The sequence below is a fragment of the Trachypithecus francoisi genome, unplaced genomic scaffold, assembly GCF_009764315.1.
Source record: "Trachypithecus francoisi isolate TF-2019V2 unplaced genomic scaffold, Tfra_2.0 Lachesis_group13, whole genome shotgun sequence".
In the NCBI taxonomy this organism is placed as follows: Eukaryota; Metazoa; Chordata; class Mammalia; order Primates; family Cercopithecidae; genus Trachypithecus; species Trachypithecus francoisi.
In genome coordinates, this window is record NW_022681458.1 from 39,960,135 (window position 1) to 39,976,419 (window position 16,285).

General features: G+C 39.2%; 1 protein-coding gene across 4 annotated transcripts in view; it reads left to right on the forward strand.

The window, feature by feature from the left end:
- C2CD6 (C2 calcium dependent domain containing 6) overlaps positions 1–16,285 on the forward strand; it is a 187,074-nt gene that overhangs the window by 161,455 nt on the left and 9,334 nt on the right. Inside the window, exon 1 of one of the 4 annotated variants that reach the window (XM_033230700.1) lies at positions 402–805. The exons of the other annotated variants lie outside the window; for them this stretch is intronic. Within the exon in view, the coding sequence (XP_033086591.1) occupies positions 803–805 (3 nt within the window). The 5' untranslated portion in view covers positions 402–802. Of the gene's footprint in view, positions 1–401; positions 806–16,285 lie in introns of those variants that run through there. 4 annotated transcript variants of the gene reach the window in all.

The following is a 16,285-nucleotide window of genomic DNA, read 5'->3' on the forward strand; positions in this document are numbered from 1 at the left end:
TAGTCAGAGCCATAATCAGCATATAAAACAAAATTAAATTGAACAAGATAAATTGCGTTTGTAATCCACTAAACATATATTCCAGTATATACAATCAACAGACTTAGAAGATTGAATCTATCACCTAGGGCAACAGACCTGTAAACTGAAGACATCTCAGAGTTCTAGAACACATTTCTGAAAGTCCAAGCTAATTGCTTCACAAACAAGTCACAAAATCTTTAGAATTCTGTGGGAAAATAATCTTCGGAGTTGTTTGAAGTTAAGAGTTTTTTTTAATGAGCCAAGGTAGACAGTGTGTTATAGAAATGCAGTATTTTGAGGCAAACTTCTGGAATACTAAATCTGAATTGGAAAGGACTGATAACATCTCTTTCAACTCATAGCTGATTCAGGTGACAGTCTTTCAATAGTTCCTTCACATTTTTAGAGCCCCTTCATAAATTAAGACTTTCAAGATATAGCCTAATTAGCTTTTACTTAAACCCTGACAATGACTGGACCCTAAATCATTTCCCCAAAAGTCAGGATGAAAAAAGGTGAGGAGAGATGGGGAAATTAATTTTACTCAGCAATGAAAGGCAGTGTTTGGTGGTAGTAGGAGAACTAGTATGATACAGTAAAAAGACCTTGGATTTTACAGGCAGAAATATTTAGGTTTAAATCTAGATTCTTCCATGGTCATATAACTTTGGGCATTTTACATCTGAGTTTCAGTTTTCTCATCTGCAAAATGAGTATACTATCCAACACTTCTTTCAAAGAATTTTAAAGGGCTTGGAACATAATAGACACTTGCTAAATGGTAAGTATTATCTTTATTCACCTGTACAAGTATAGGATAACTATGAAAAGTAGAATTGTTGGATCAGAGTGTACAAGTACATTTATTTTGATAGTGCCAGATTATGCTTTAAACTAGATATACTAATCTGCATTTGCATCAAAATGCTAGAAAGTACTTATTATCCCACACTCACATTTTTGTTTTTATGAATTTGGCGCACAAAATAATAGTCCACTGATACTTTAATTTGCATTTTCCTGATTATTAATGAATGAACAATTTTCATGTGTTTATTATCTATTTGTATTTGTTATTTGTTTTTTATTTTTTTTTTGAGATGGAGCCTATATCTGTCGCCCAGGCTGGAGTGCAGTGGTGCGATCTCGACTCACCGCAACCTCTGCCTCCCAGGTTCACTCCATTCTCCTGCCGAGTAGCTGGGACTACAGGCGCCCACCACAACGCCTGGCTAATTTTTTGTGTTTTTGGTAGAGACAGAGTTTCACCGGGTTAGCCAGGATGGTCTCGATCTCCTGATCTGGTGATCCGCCCGCCTCGGCCTCCCAAAGTGCTGGGATTACAGGCGTGAGCCACTGCGCCCGGCCCTGTTATTTGTTTATAATCTCTGCCCATATTTACAAATCGGGTTGTGTTTGCTTACTTACATGTGAAAATGCTTTATATGTTTTGGATAACAATACATTATCTATGCTGTTTGTTATTTATGTTTTTTAAGTTCTTTGAGGTCAAAGGCATTTTTAAATGTCTATGTGGTCAAATTCGACACCTTTTCCTTTTTGGCTGTTGGTTTATATCTTGTTTAGAAGGTCCTTAGGTGATGTCAGTATTCTCCTGGATGTTTTTCTAGTACTTTTATAGCATATGGTTTTCATGTTTAACTATTTAATCTATCTATGCTTTTTAAAAAAATAGGACATAAGAACCTACCAATATCTTTGCTGAAATGGATAGGCAATTGTCTCAATGCAATTTATTACATTTTCCCTATAGTCAACTTATTCTTGTCTGTCAGCATGCCTTCCTGAGGGTTTCACCCCTGCCCTAGCCCCAATCCCTAGTGTGGTTAGCAGTCTTGACACTGCCTCGGAGGCTACAAGGATGAGCATATAATTTAATTAAGAATATTAAGACAGGGTGTTCTTATTCTTTTATTTATTTTTATTTATTTATTTATTTCTTGAGACAGTGTCCTGCTTTGTCACCCAGGCTGGAGTGCAGTGGTGCAACCTCAGCTCACTGCAACTTCCTCCTCCCAGGTTCAAGCAATTATCGTGCCTCAGCCTCCCGAGTAGCTGGGACTGCAGGCACACACCACCACACCCGGCTAATTGTTGTATTTTTAGTAGAGACGGGGTTTCACCATGTTGGCCAGGCTGGTCTCGAACTCCTGACCTCAGGTGATCAGTCCACCTTGGCCTCCCAAAGGATTACAGGTGTGAGCCACATCCCCTAACCTCGTATTCTTTTAAAACAAGAGCTATCAGTAGTAATTTCCTACCAGATGACAGAGAATGCCTGTAAAAGCCAACATGGAGAGAGAGTGTGCTGATCATATTAAGTCCCTGCAGCCAGCCATATCCATCCCTTAGAATTCCTAGTTAAATGAGCCACTGCGTTTCCTATTTAAAATGAAGTATATTATTTCCAAGGCAAACTTCATAAAATGCATTGATATCTTTAAAATTAAATGTATATATTATACATTAGGGTTGATTATATTTAAAGGTTACCTCATTTGGGGGTAAGGAACAGAAGGAGAAGAGAATAATTGTGATCTAAAACTTGGGAGAGTGCCCAGTTTATACTAGCTGCTCCATATTTTTGTTAAATAGTTACTTAATAAGTGAATGAATGACAAACGAATAGATTCATTTAAAAATTAACAAATACTTTGAGAAGAAAATTAAATAAGATAGTAAAATTTCTAAGCATGAAAATAATGAAAAGTAAATAATTGTTTTTAATCACAGAATTTACTATGTAAAATAACACTATTTGGAGTTTCCACTTAAGTAACAAATAGAACATGGTTTTGGTATAGATAAATCTTATCTCTTTTCATGAGAAAATTGATAAAGTCTTTATCCAGAAGTGGTTTGAGGGGTCTAAGTTTTAGAGCATTTAAAACTGAATGTAAAAATAGACAAGTGAGACTACATCAAACTTAAAACTTCTTGCATCAAGGAAACAATAGAGTGAAAAGGTAATCCATGGAATGGTAGAGAATATTTGCAAATCATGTATCTGATAAGGGGTTAATATCCAGAATATATAAGGAACTTCTACAACTCAACACCAACAAAAAACAACACATTTAAAAAATGGAGAGTTCTCCAAAGAAGATATACAAATGGCCAATAAGCACATGAAAACATGCTCAACACTACAAATCATAAGACAAATGCAAATCAAAACCACAATGAATTATCATCCCCCATCCACTGGGATGGCCTCTATCAAAATAAAAGAAAATAATGTGTTGGTGAGGATGTGGAGAAATTGGAGCCCTTGTGCACTGTTGGTGGAAATGTAAAATGATGCAGCCACTATGGAAAACAATATGGAGGTGCCTCAAAATATTAAAAATAGAATTACCATGTGATCCTATTTCTGATACATAGATATATACCTATTTCTGGGTATATATCTAAAAGAATTCAATTCAAAACAGGACCTTGAAGAAATTTTGCACACCCATGTTTACTGCAGCATTATTCACAATACCCAAGAGGTAGAAACATCACAAATGTCCTTAGATGAACAGATAAGGAAACTGTGGTATAAAAATACAGTGGAATATTATTCAACCTTAAGAAAGAAATCCTGTCACATGCTACAGCATGGATGAACTTTGAGGAATTATGCTAAGTGAAATGAGCCCATCACCAAAGGACAAATACTTCACAATTCCATTGGAGTGGAGATTATGAGCATGATCATGGCTCACTGCCGCCTCAAACTCTGAGACTCAAGCCATCCTTCCACCTCAGCCTCCCAAAGTGCTAGGATTATAGGCATGGGCCACCACACCCAGCTGGGTTTCAGTTTTGCAAGATGAAAAAATTCTCGAGATCTGTTGTACAACAATGTGAATATACTTAACACTATTGAACTGTACATTTAAAAAATGGTTAAGATTGTAAAATTAATGTTATGTGTTTTTTAACATAATAAAAAATAAAATGGAAAAAACCCACAATTGTAGGAAATGCAGTCTGTCTTCCTATAATTACTTCAAGTTTGAACTTTGACATCTTCATTTATATCATTTTTAAGTCAACTAATTTAAATAATTAACTGCATTTATACTTTTAAACAGTTTCATATACCTATAAAATTAGAAAATTCCTGCCTTTGGCACCCTTTGACTATTCTGTGTTGTCCTATAGTTCTCTCACTTTACATAAAAGGCTTTTATTCTTTGGAGCAAGATAAATCTGTTTGTGTCAGCCCAGATACATTTATTTTTAAACTTACGTTAGTTTCTATAATTTGCAAATGAGTCTTGACCATATAGCTCATCTTTTCTGGCTGCTTTGAAATTCAACATATATCCTATGCTAATTTAACATGTGATGTGGTTTGACTCTGTCCCCACCCAAATCTCATCTTGAATTGTAATCCCCACATGTCGGGGGAGGGGTTTGGTGGGAGGTGATTGAATCATGGCAGTGGACTTCCCCCTCGTTCTGGTGACAGTGAGTTCTCACAAGATCTGGTTGTATGAGAGTGGGTGATACTTCCCCCTTTGCTCGCGCTCTCTCCTGCCACCATGTAAAGAAGGCCTTGCTTCCCCTTCACCTTCCGCCATGATTCGAAGTTTCCTGAGGCCCCACCAAGTCATGCTTCCTGTTAAGTCTGTGAAACTGTGAGTCAATTAAACCTCTTTTCTTCATAAATTACCCAGTTTCAGGTAGTTCTTTATATTTGTGTGCAAATGGACTAATACAACATGCTAATTATTATATGCTAATTTCCTTATTTACATGAGCTGTTTCAGTATTCTGTTCCATTAATTTTTGCCGATTTCTATGACATTACTGTACAACACTAATTATCATAACTTTAAATTCATTTAATATTGTTAGGGAACACACATATCTGCTTTTTCATCATTTTCTTCATAATTCTTATAAATTCTTATTGATGAAGTATTAGAATCATCTTGGAAGTTCTATAACTCAGATTTTAGTTGGGGTTGCATTGAATTATAGATGGGTGTAGTTTGATATATTTATAAAATTTTCATCCAGGAAAATTTAGTATCCTGTATTTTCTTTATTAATATTTCATAGCTCCTGTTCATTTCTTATTAGATTAATTCTTTAGTATTGGATGGTTTCTGATGTAAATGTGAACGGGATCTTTTTAAGATTACATTTTTCAGACACTATTTGGATATGGTGTTATACAATACTATGTGTATATTTGTATGCTCATCTTATATTGGTCCACTTTGCTAAACTCTCTTATTCTTAATTTTTCAGTTCTCTTGAATTTTTTAAAGATAAGTGATCATATCATCCATTAGGCACAGTTTTGTTTCCTGACTTCTAATATTTCTACCTGTTGTTTCTTTTTGTAATCTTGGCTAAACTGCTTATGCAGTATTAGACAGTAGCAGTAAGGAAAAGCATTCTTGTTACAGATTCTAATGAATATTCTATTAGTATCTCAATTTTAAGTGCAATGCATGAGGTAGGAAAGCAGTTTTTTAATCCTATTCCTAGTTTGTTAGAAGATTTATTCGAAAATCAAGAATAGGGTTGATTGGGCTGGGTGTGGTGGCTCATGCCTGTAATCCCAACACTTTGGGAAGCCAGGGCAGGGGGATCATGAAATCAGGAGATCGAGACCATCCTGGCTAACACAGTGAAATCCCATCTCCACTAAAAATACAAAACATTAGCCGTGCATGGTGGCGGGCACCTGTAGTCCCAGCTTCTTGGGAGGCTGAGGCAGGAGAATCGCTTGAACTCGGGAGGTGGAGGTTGCAGTGAGCCAAGATCAGCCCACTGAACTCCAGCGTGGGCGACAGAGCAAGACTCCATCTCAAAAACAAAACAAAACGAAAAAGAATGGGGTTGATTTTTATCAAATACTGACCCCTGTGGAGGAAATTAACAATTTGTCTCTTGTAATTTGCTTATATAATGAATTACATGAATAGATTTTCTAATGTTGAACCATCTTTGTATTCCCATATAATTCCTCCTGGGTTATACTACACAGAATTTGCTATAACTTATTTAGGAATTTTGTACATCTATTCATAATGAGATTGACCTAAAAATTTGGCATCATTTACCTGCAAATGTTGCCTTGGTGTTGTTTTTTGTTTGTTTGTTTGTTTTTGAGACAGAGTCTTGCTCTGTCGCCCAGGCTGGAGTGCAGTGACGCCATTTCGGCTCACTGCAACCTCTACCTCCCAGGTTCACGCCATTCTCCTGTCTCAGCCTCTCGAGTAGCTGGGACTATGGGCGCCCGCCACCACGCCGGCTAATTTTTTGTATTTTTAGTAGAGACGGGGTTTCACCGTGTTAGCCAGGATGGTCTCCATCTCCTGACCTTGTGATCCACCCGCCTCGGCCTCCCAAAGTGCTGGGATTACAGGTATGAGCTACTGTGCCCGGCCAGCTTTGTGTTTTTTTATAAGTAGATTAGTTTTTTAAAATAACCTTTTAATTTTAGAATAACTGTAGATTTACAGAACACTTGTAAATATATTAGAGAGTTCCTATATACCCCTCATCTACTTTCCTCTGTTGTTAACATCTTAAATTACCATAGTATATTTGCCAAAACTAAGAAACCAATATTAGTACATTACTATTACCTAAATCTAGACTGAATTTGTCCAATTTTTCCATTAATATACTCTTTGTGTCTCAAGATTCAGTACAGAGTACTACATTGCATTTTGTTGTCATGACTCTCCAGTTTCCTCTGGTTTTTGACAGTTTTTCTGATCTTCCTTGTTTTGTTGTTGTTGTTTTTAACATGACTTTGACAATCTTGATGAGCACTAGCCAGGTATCCTGCAGAATGTCCCCTAAACTGTGTTTGTCTGATGTTTTTTCCATTATTATGTTTGCATTATGAGTTTTTGGAAAAAATACCACAGTGGTGAAGTGCCCTTCTCAGTGCATCCTATCAGGGATTGATGATAGCACATGATGACACTAGGGAAAAAGGCAGCATAAGACTGATTCCTTAGAAAAGTGAACCAGCTGGGGGCCAGGTGCAGTGGCTCACGCCTGTAATCCCAGCACTTTGGGAGGCCGAGGTGGGCAGATCACTTGAGGTCAGGAGTTCGAGACCAGCCTGGCCAACATGGTGAAACCTCCTCTACTAAAAATACAAAAATTAGCCAGGCATAGAAGTGTGCACCTGTAGTCCCAGCTACTCAGGAGGCTGAGGCACGAGAATCACTTGAACCCAGGGGCAGAGGTTGCAGTGAACTGAGATCGTGCCACTGCACTCCAGCCTGGGCAACAGAGAGATACTTCATCTCAAAAAAAAAAAAAGTGAACCATTTGAGGAGCCCCCAGCTAAATTGGTGTTCCAGTACCAGGGTGACTAGTAACCCTACCCTAGCAGGAAATGAAGGAGAACTGGATATGGGTGTTTACAGTGTGGCTTCACAGGGTATTTCTTTTACCTGGCAGGTGGCCTAATGCCTAGTTGTCTGACCTGAGACCAGGGGTTCCTTCACACAGGAAACTTTTTATACTAGCAGATGCCCTTTAGCTCTTGTCTGACTTGTGTCTACTTTATTTCTCCTTACCGGTGCACTGGCACTAGGAACCTTACCTTATGTTCCCTCCAGCATCCCAGGGAAAGCCTGACGTGGAGTAGCCCCTAGTTCTTCAGATGGAAGGTGCAAATTTTGTATACCACCACAATAGGAAACAAGTTCAAAGATTTTTTACTTACAGATCCTGGGCAAGGAGAGCACAGTGAGTCAGGAAGGCAGTCCTTCAGTCCCTGGGTCATGAGAAGCAGGAATGAAAAGTCAGGCAGAGAGAGAGAGAAGAGCATATGACAGAGAATAGGGCATAGGTCACTTTAAGTTGGTGGGTAAATTCCTCAATGGTCCATTTAAAGGAAGTGGTGGGAAAGCAGGGAACTCAGTCTGCCAGGTAGGAAAGACACCTCTGAGTTCTAATCTCTGGCTGCCATCTTGAGCTATTTGGGCATGGTGTAGTACTGAAAACTGTGTCAAGTGTGACCAAGCTCTATTTCTGGTGTGAGAAATTTAAACTTGTATTCAAAATGGATGCCGAGGCCACATAAAATTAGAAGAGTTCACTACAGGGACAAAGTGAGCCTTAAAATTGTACTAGTTTACTGCCTGAAGGCAGCAGCACAGGAGCAGGAAGCCAAACAGAGCTTGGAGATCTCACTGGGTTGAGGAGCTAGAGTCTGAAATTTAGCAGACAGAGGGAAACTGGTGGAGTACCAGAACAGAAGAAACTAGAGGCAAGAAAACTCCAGATAACTGTAAAGAAGTTCCTCTGGAGTCTTTGGCTGAGTACTGATCTAAGCAGAAAATTACTGAAAGCAAGGAAAAGAACCACTGGAAAGATAAGGTAGAAAATTATAGGTACTCACACAGGACTTCCAATTATTCCATATTCTCATCAGCCAGCATGGAAAGACTCATAACACATGACAGTAAGTAGAATCCTTAGAAGGACATCACCTTAGTAGAGAGGCTAAATCAACCCCTGCTAAAGCTCCACTGAAGGTTTCTCTAGCCAACCTTCTACCCAATAAATCTTAAAATATTAGTTGGGTAACTAATTCCAAGTAATTTAAATGTGCATAAGAGCAAAATCAAAACGATTTGAAATTTAAAAAAAATTATCAATCAACAACATAAAATCCACAATTCCTAACATTCCATACAACATTACCAGGTGTTTGGCCAGGCACAGTGGCTCACACTTGCAATCCCAGGACTTTGGGAGGCTGAGGTAGGAGGATTGCTTAAGGCCAGGAGTTCAAGACCAGCCTGGGCAACAAAGCAAGACCCTGTGTCTACAAAATAAATGTTTAAAATTAGCCAGGTGTGGTGGTGCACACCTGTAGTTCCAGCTACTCAGGAGGCTGAGGCAGTAGGATCACTTGAGCCCAGGAGTTAGAGGCTGCAGTGAGCTGATTTTGCAACTGCACTCCCACTTGGGTGACAGAGTGAAACTCTGTCTCTTAAGATTAAATTAAATTTTAAAATTACCAGGTATGCCAGGAATGTGTGCCTGAAGTCCCAGCTACTCAGGAGGCTCAAACAGGAAGATCATTTGGGCCCTGGAGTTTGAATCCAGACTGAGCAACGTAGTGAGACCTAGTGTCTAAAAAATGAAATAATAAAATGTATTTTTAAAAAATACTGGGCATATAAGCGAACTTCCTTGGCCCCTCCTCTTACGCGGGACCCAGGAACCTCGTCCGAGAACACCAGTGCGAACTTCCTTGGCCCCTGCTCCTGTGCGGACCTAGGAACCTCGCCCAAGAACGCCAGAGCGACTTCGTCGGCCTCCACCGCCGGAGACTGGTGAACCTCGCTCCCTCCTTCACATTGGCTTGTAAATAAAGTTTTTTTGCCTTGCCTAAAAAAAAAAAAAAAAAAAAAAAAAATACTGGGCATATAAAAAAGCAATAAAATATGACTCATTATGTAGGGGAAAATCAAATAATAGAAAAAGATCCTGAAATGACATCAATGATAGAACAGGCAGAGAAGGATGTTCAGAGAGCCATTATAAATATAGTTCATACATTCAAGAAGGTAGAGGAAACATGAGTGTGATGAGGAAAAAAATAGAGGGGATAATTAACCCCAAAGGAATTTTTAGAGATAAAAAATATCTAAAATAGTAACCTTTAAGAGATTAACAACATATTAGATGCTTCAGAAGGTAAGATCAGTGAACCTGAAGACAGAGGATTAGGAGCTACACAAAAATGAAACACAAATGAAAAAAAAAAACAAGTATCACTAACATGTGAAAGTACTAAGTGGTATAACACACATGTAATTGGAGTCTGGGAGGGGAACTGAAAAACGATTTGAAGAAAATGGTCAAAATATTTTTAAGTTTGATGAAAACTATAAACCCACATATCTGAGAAGCTTAATAGATTCCAAGGGAATGAGCCTAAAGAAAACCATGCAAATAATCAAATTACTAAGAACCAGTGATAAAGAGAAACCTTTACTCAGAGGGGCAAAAGGTACATTATTTACAGATTTAAATAAGAAATATTTACAGAGGAAGAAATAAAAACAGACTTTTTATTTTATTTTATTTTATTTTATTATTATTATTTTTGAGATGGAGTCTCACTCTGTCGCCCAGGCTAGAGTGCAGTGGCACGATCTTGGCTCACCACAACCTCCACCTCCCAGGTTCAAGCGATTCTCCTGCCTCAGCCTCCCAAGTAGCTGGGATTACAGGCGTGTGCCATGATGCCCAGCTAATTTTTGTATTTTTAGTAGAGATGGGGTTTCACCATGTTAATCAGGCTGGTCTCAAACTCCTGACCTCATGATCCACCCACCTCAGCCTCCCAAAGTGCTGGGATTACAGGCATGAGCCACTGCTCCCAGCCCAGACTTCTTATTAGACTATGAAAGGCAGAAGACTATGGAGTGACATCTTTACAGTAATGAAAGAAAATGAAACCTGTTTACCTAGAATTCATCTTCAAAACAGTTGAAACGTTTTTTGGAGTTTGTATTCACCCTTTCTCCGTCTGCTTCTAAGTACAGCAGCACTGTTGGTCTTGAGCAGTGGGAGCCTAGTTCCCAATTCCCTTCATGGAACTGGAGGGAACATAGTTTTATTTGCAACTTATTGTATATGTCTGTTCTACGCTGTCTGGAGGATACCTGAAGGATGGGCTTGCTTGTCTCTATCTCACATAACATGGAATGAGGGCAGGAAAAGCAGTGAGCAATATTCATAAAAGCTATCTGGGGACTAAAAATCCACAGATAACTGGGTCAATAGATTAAATCTAATTTCTTCACTTCTTATAAGTCTATTCAAATTGTCTGTTTCTACTTGTGTCAGTTTTGGTAATTTGGCTTTTTTAAGAGATGTGTTTATTCCATCTAAGTTATCCAACTTGTTGGTGTACAAATGTTCATAGTACTCTTATAATCCTTTTGTTTCTGTAAAATCAGTAATAATATCCCACTTCCATTTCTGATCTTAGTAGTTTGAGTCTTTTTTTCTTAATCAATTTAGCTATAAAGGTTTGTAAATTTTGTTGATCTTTACAAAGAACCATCTTTTGGTTTCATTGATATTCTCTATTGTGTTTCTGTTCTCTGTTTTATTTACCTCCACTCTAATCTTTATTATTTCCTTCCTTCTTTTAGCTTTGGGTTTAGTTTGCTGCTCTTATTCTAATGTATGCATTATGGAATGTATACATAGTTCCTTAACATAAAGGTAGGTTGTTAATTTGAGATCTTTCTTTCTTTTTTTTTTTTTTTTTTTTGAGACAGAGTTTCGCTCTTGTTGCCCAGGCTGGAATGCAATGGCACGATCTTGGCTCATTGCAACCTCTGCCTCCTGGGTTCAAGCAATTCTCCTGCCTCAGCCTCCTGAGTAGCTAGGATTACAGGCATGTACCACCACGCCCAGCTAATTTTGTATTTTTAGTAGAGACGCGATTTCTCCACATTGGTCAGGCTAGTCTCGAACTCCCGACCTCAGGTGATCTGCCTGCCTTGGCCTCCCAAGTGCTGGGATTACAGGCATGAGCCACCACTCATGCCCAGCCTGAGATATTTCTCTTTTTTTTTTTTTTTTTTTTTTTTTTGAGACGGAGTCTCGCTCTGTCGCCCAGGCTGGAGTGCAGTGGCCGGATCTCAGCTCCGCCTCCCGGGTTTACGCCATTCTCCTGCCTCAGCCTCCCAAGTAGCTGGGACTACAGGCGCCAGCCACCTCGCCCGGCTAGCTTTTTTTTTTTTGTATTTTTTAGTAGAGACAGGGTTTCACCGTGTTAGCCAGGATGGTCTCGAACTCCTGACCTCGTGATCCGCCCGTCTCGGCCTCCCAAAGTGCTGGGATTACAGGCTTGAGCCACCGCGCCCGGCCGATATTTCTCTTTTTTAATGTAAATGCTTACAGCCATAAATTTCTCCCCTTAGCACTGATTTGTCTGTGTCCCTTAAGTTTTGGTATGTTGCGTTTTCATTTGTCTTAAGGTATCTCCTAATTTTTCTTGTAATTTCTTCTGTGACACATTGGTTTTTAAAGAATTTTTTTGTTTAATTTCCAAATGTTTGTGAATTTTCTAATTTTCTTCTATTACTGATTTCTAGCTTTATTCTACTGTAAGAATAAATTTCAGTATGCGTAGAAGTTTTTCAGTTAAGAAGAATGTTTAACTTGATTAAACATGATTAATCATGTTAATGATTAACATGAGTTAATCATGAGTAACATGTTAAGCATGAGTAACAAAAACTTAGAAACAGTGCCTTAAATTGTAATATTGTGGTTTCATGATGTCATCGGGGGCCCAGATTCCTTTTCTTTATGGACAGCCATCCTCAGCATTAGCATGTTACTGAAGGGTAACACCAGATGGACTTTTTATCTCCAGGCATCACATGCATTCCAGGCTGGAGTGCAGCGATGTGATCTCCACTCACTGCAACCTCCACCTCCCGGGTTCAAGTGATTCTCCTGCCTCAGCCTCCCAAGTAGCTGGAACCACAGGCGTGTGCCACCATGCTCAGCTAATTTTTTGTATTTTTAGTAGAGACAGGGTTTCACCATGTTAGCCAGGATGGTCTCGATCTCCTGACCTCATGATCCACCGGCCTTGGCCTCCCAAAGTACTGGGATTACAGGTGTGAGCCACTGCACCTGACCGTCGGCCTCTGTTTTAAGATACTCTCTCAGCAACTTCCAATTATGTCCGGTTGGCCAAAATTTTGTCACATGGCCACTCCTGTCTACAAAGGAGGCTAGAAGATGTAGTGCTTTTGATAGGGGACATTTCTGCCCCTTAAAAAAATGTAAGTTCTTGAGATAATACATTTTAGGAAGGCAACTAGCATTCTCTGTCACAGGGAGCAAGAGACTACTTAGGATACCACTGCTTGGGGAAACATGATGGTGGCTTGTTCTATAGTAGTAGGGGGGTTGATGGGAAAAGGTGATTGGATATATCTACACATAATTATATATATAATATATATATATCCAATATATATTAATATCTAAATTATATGTATATAATTTTTTTAGACAGGGTCTCACTCTGTTGCCCAGGCTGGAGTGTAGTGGTATGATCATACCTCACTGCAACCTCCCACTCCCGGGCTCAAGTGATCCCCCACCTCAGCCTCCTGAGTAACTGGGACCATAAGCTGCACCACCACACCTGGCTAATTTTTTGTAGTTTTTGTAGAGACAAGGTTTTTCCATGTTGCTCAGGCTGATCTCAAACTCCTGGACTCAGGTGATCCACCTGCCTCAGCCTCCCAAAGTGCTGGGATTACAGGTGTGAGCCACCGCGCCTGGTCATACTTGATCTGCTTTGAAGGCAGCAGCCACAGGACTTAATGCTGGATTAGTTATGGAAAGAAGAAGGAGAGGAATAAAAACTCTTAGGTTTCTGGCCTAACAATTCCAGATATAGAAGCATCATCAACTGAGAAGAGGAAAAACAGAAAGCTTAAGGGTTTTCTTTTTTGGGAGTGTGGTGCCTAATCTAAAATTGTATTCTATATACATTAAATTTGAGATAATTATCATACAGCTAAAGGGAACTCAGTATTCTGTTGAATATCTCTGAGAATCTTTTCCAGGGGTCACCCTCCTCCTACATTCCTCAGAAATATTTCTGTTTACTCAAGAGTTAGTTCCATTTGTTCTTATTGATTCTTCACTTACATATATCAATTTTTCTCATATACATGATAAACTTCGTTTTATGTTTATAAATGGAGGGGTATGTTGATTGTATAGGTATGCTCTGTCCATGTGCTGGGCAGGCTTCCCTAGAGGGTGTGTAGGGATGAAAGATGGTAGGTAGGATCACTGAGTTCTCTACATTTCCAAAGAACCAGTGTGTTTCCTGGATGGAACTCCCTTTTTTCAAATCCCCTTTTAGTTTTCTCATTTGGAAGTGTGAGTCTCAGCAGTCCTTACTCTGCTTCCCTGTCAAGGCCCAAAACTTATATCTCTGCATAGGAATATGCCATATTCTACTTAGAGAACAGTTTTTTTGATGTTTGGGAGAGTGACTGGGGAAAGACAGTGCTGCCAGCAGTGTTTGATCTGTGTGCACAGAGAAAGAAAGGGGTGATAATGAAGGGTCCAAGAGGTCTAGCTGTTCCAAATGCAGCTGTTTAATAGCTATGGACATTCCCGTGATCTGATTTTCTTTGTGTGTGCTGAGTGTGATGGTTAATATTAGTTGTCAGCTTAACTGGATTGAGAGATGACTAGAGGGCTGGAAAAGTATTGTTTCTGGGTGTGTCTGTGAGGGTGTTGCCAGAGGAGACCCACATTTGAGGCGGTGGACTGGGAGAGGAAAACCCACCCTCAATGTGGGTGGGCACTGTCCAGTTGCTGCCAGCTCAGCTAGAACAAAGCAGACAGAGGAAGAGGGATGAGCTTGCTTGCTGAGTCTTCTGGCTCACTCCCTCTTCCCTTGCCAGATGCTTTGCTTCCTCTCCTCCTGCCCTGGGACATCAGACTCCAGGTTTTTCGGCCTTTGGACTCTGGGACTTGCAGTAGCGGTCTCCAGGGGGCTTTCAGGCCTTCAGCTACAGACTGAGGGTTGCACTGTTGGCTTCCCTGGTTTTGAGGCTTTCGAACTTGGACTGAGCCACTAGTGGCTTCTCTCTTTCTCCAGCTTGCAGATAGCCTATCGCAGGAATTCGTTGTGTAATCATGTGCGCTATTCTCCCTAATAAACTCCCTTTATATATACATATATCCTGTTGGTTCTGTCCCTCTGGAGAACCCTGATTAATACACTGACTTGGAATGTATTGCTTCTCAGGCCCCCCTGATTTTACATCTCTAATAGCTATTGTTTAAGGTTATGGTTTTTCTGATTGGGGTTTTCCATTAAGTCAATTATATCTACCCTCATATTTTCTGAATTTTCTCAAAGTTCTAGATCCTGGTAGCTCACCTTACTGATTTCCAGTATTGCCATGGTTCTTTCTTTGTGAAATAATATTTTCTGTTAATGTACTGGCACCTTGGGAGATAGGAGAGTAGACTCACATGTTAAGTCTACCATCTTGAAGCTCCTATATTGATTTGTTAAATTGTCTTTTCCTAGCTTCCTAACATGCGTACCTAGAGCATTCCCCCAATATTACTTTACTGAAGCTTTTTATTTATGAAAGTATTATATGTTCATCTAATCAATACTACCCAGTTAAACAGTAAAAGTTAATAGCATCCTCCTTCCTCTCCTCCAGAGTTACTCTCGTGAGAAAACAATGTAAGCATTTTGAAACCATTCACACATTTGTCCATGCTTGTAGTAGGGGGGATTTTTTGTTTGCTTTGTTTGTTACAAAAATGAAATTATATTTTTCTACTACTTGTTCTTTCACTTATCATACATGTTTCTTTTTTAGATTTTTCTATTAAATTCATTTAAAGCAATAAACTTTCAAATGTTATAATGTCAACTGTGCTTAAGAGAGATGGGGGAAATTTAAGCAAAGAAAAACAAAAGGAACAAAAGAATAGGTATGGAAGTACAAGATGTATGTCAAGAATTCAGAGTTAGACACATTTGGCTGGAGGAGAGGAACCATACTGGCAAATATTGAGAAACTTGTAGAGACAATACAGAGTTGGTGTGTGAGGACAATGAGTGGGAAGCCACTGAGGCTTTAAGAATAGGGTCATTTATTAACTGCTTAATGTTAATTAAACCTTAAAACAACCTAAAAGTATCTCTAATAAAAATGTTACTCATTGAATTGTTATTTTACTTATTTTAGTCCGTAGTGAACCCTCTACAGACTAAAGGAGATAATGTATAGGAAAGTCATTTGAAGTACCAAGTGTTGTATAAAGAGATGTGTCACATTTTCTCTCTGTATGAGCTGGCAGTGTGGATGCACATTCTGATGCTTCTAAAGCCACTCATTCTCCCTCACTGCTATCAGGATTGTGTGGGGAACTGAGTACCCAATGAAAACTTTGGACACCTAGGATTTAAGCTACTAATCATCTGGGTAACTTGGGACAAGAAACTTCAGCTTCAGATTCTGTGTAAAATAAGAACTAGAACTAGATTATCTCCAAAACACTTCCATTTCTAAAAATTCAATGGTTCTGTGATCCTGTAATGGTTCTCACACATCTTGATTTAATACTCAAGTATTTCTTTAGGGAGTTTTACATCTTCATTTAACAGTGACAGGTTGATAATCACTGAAAATGCTATCTATGGCTGGGCGCGGTGGCTCAT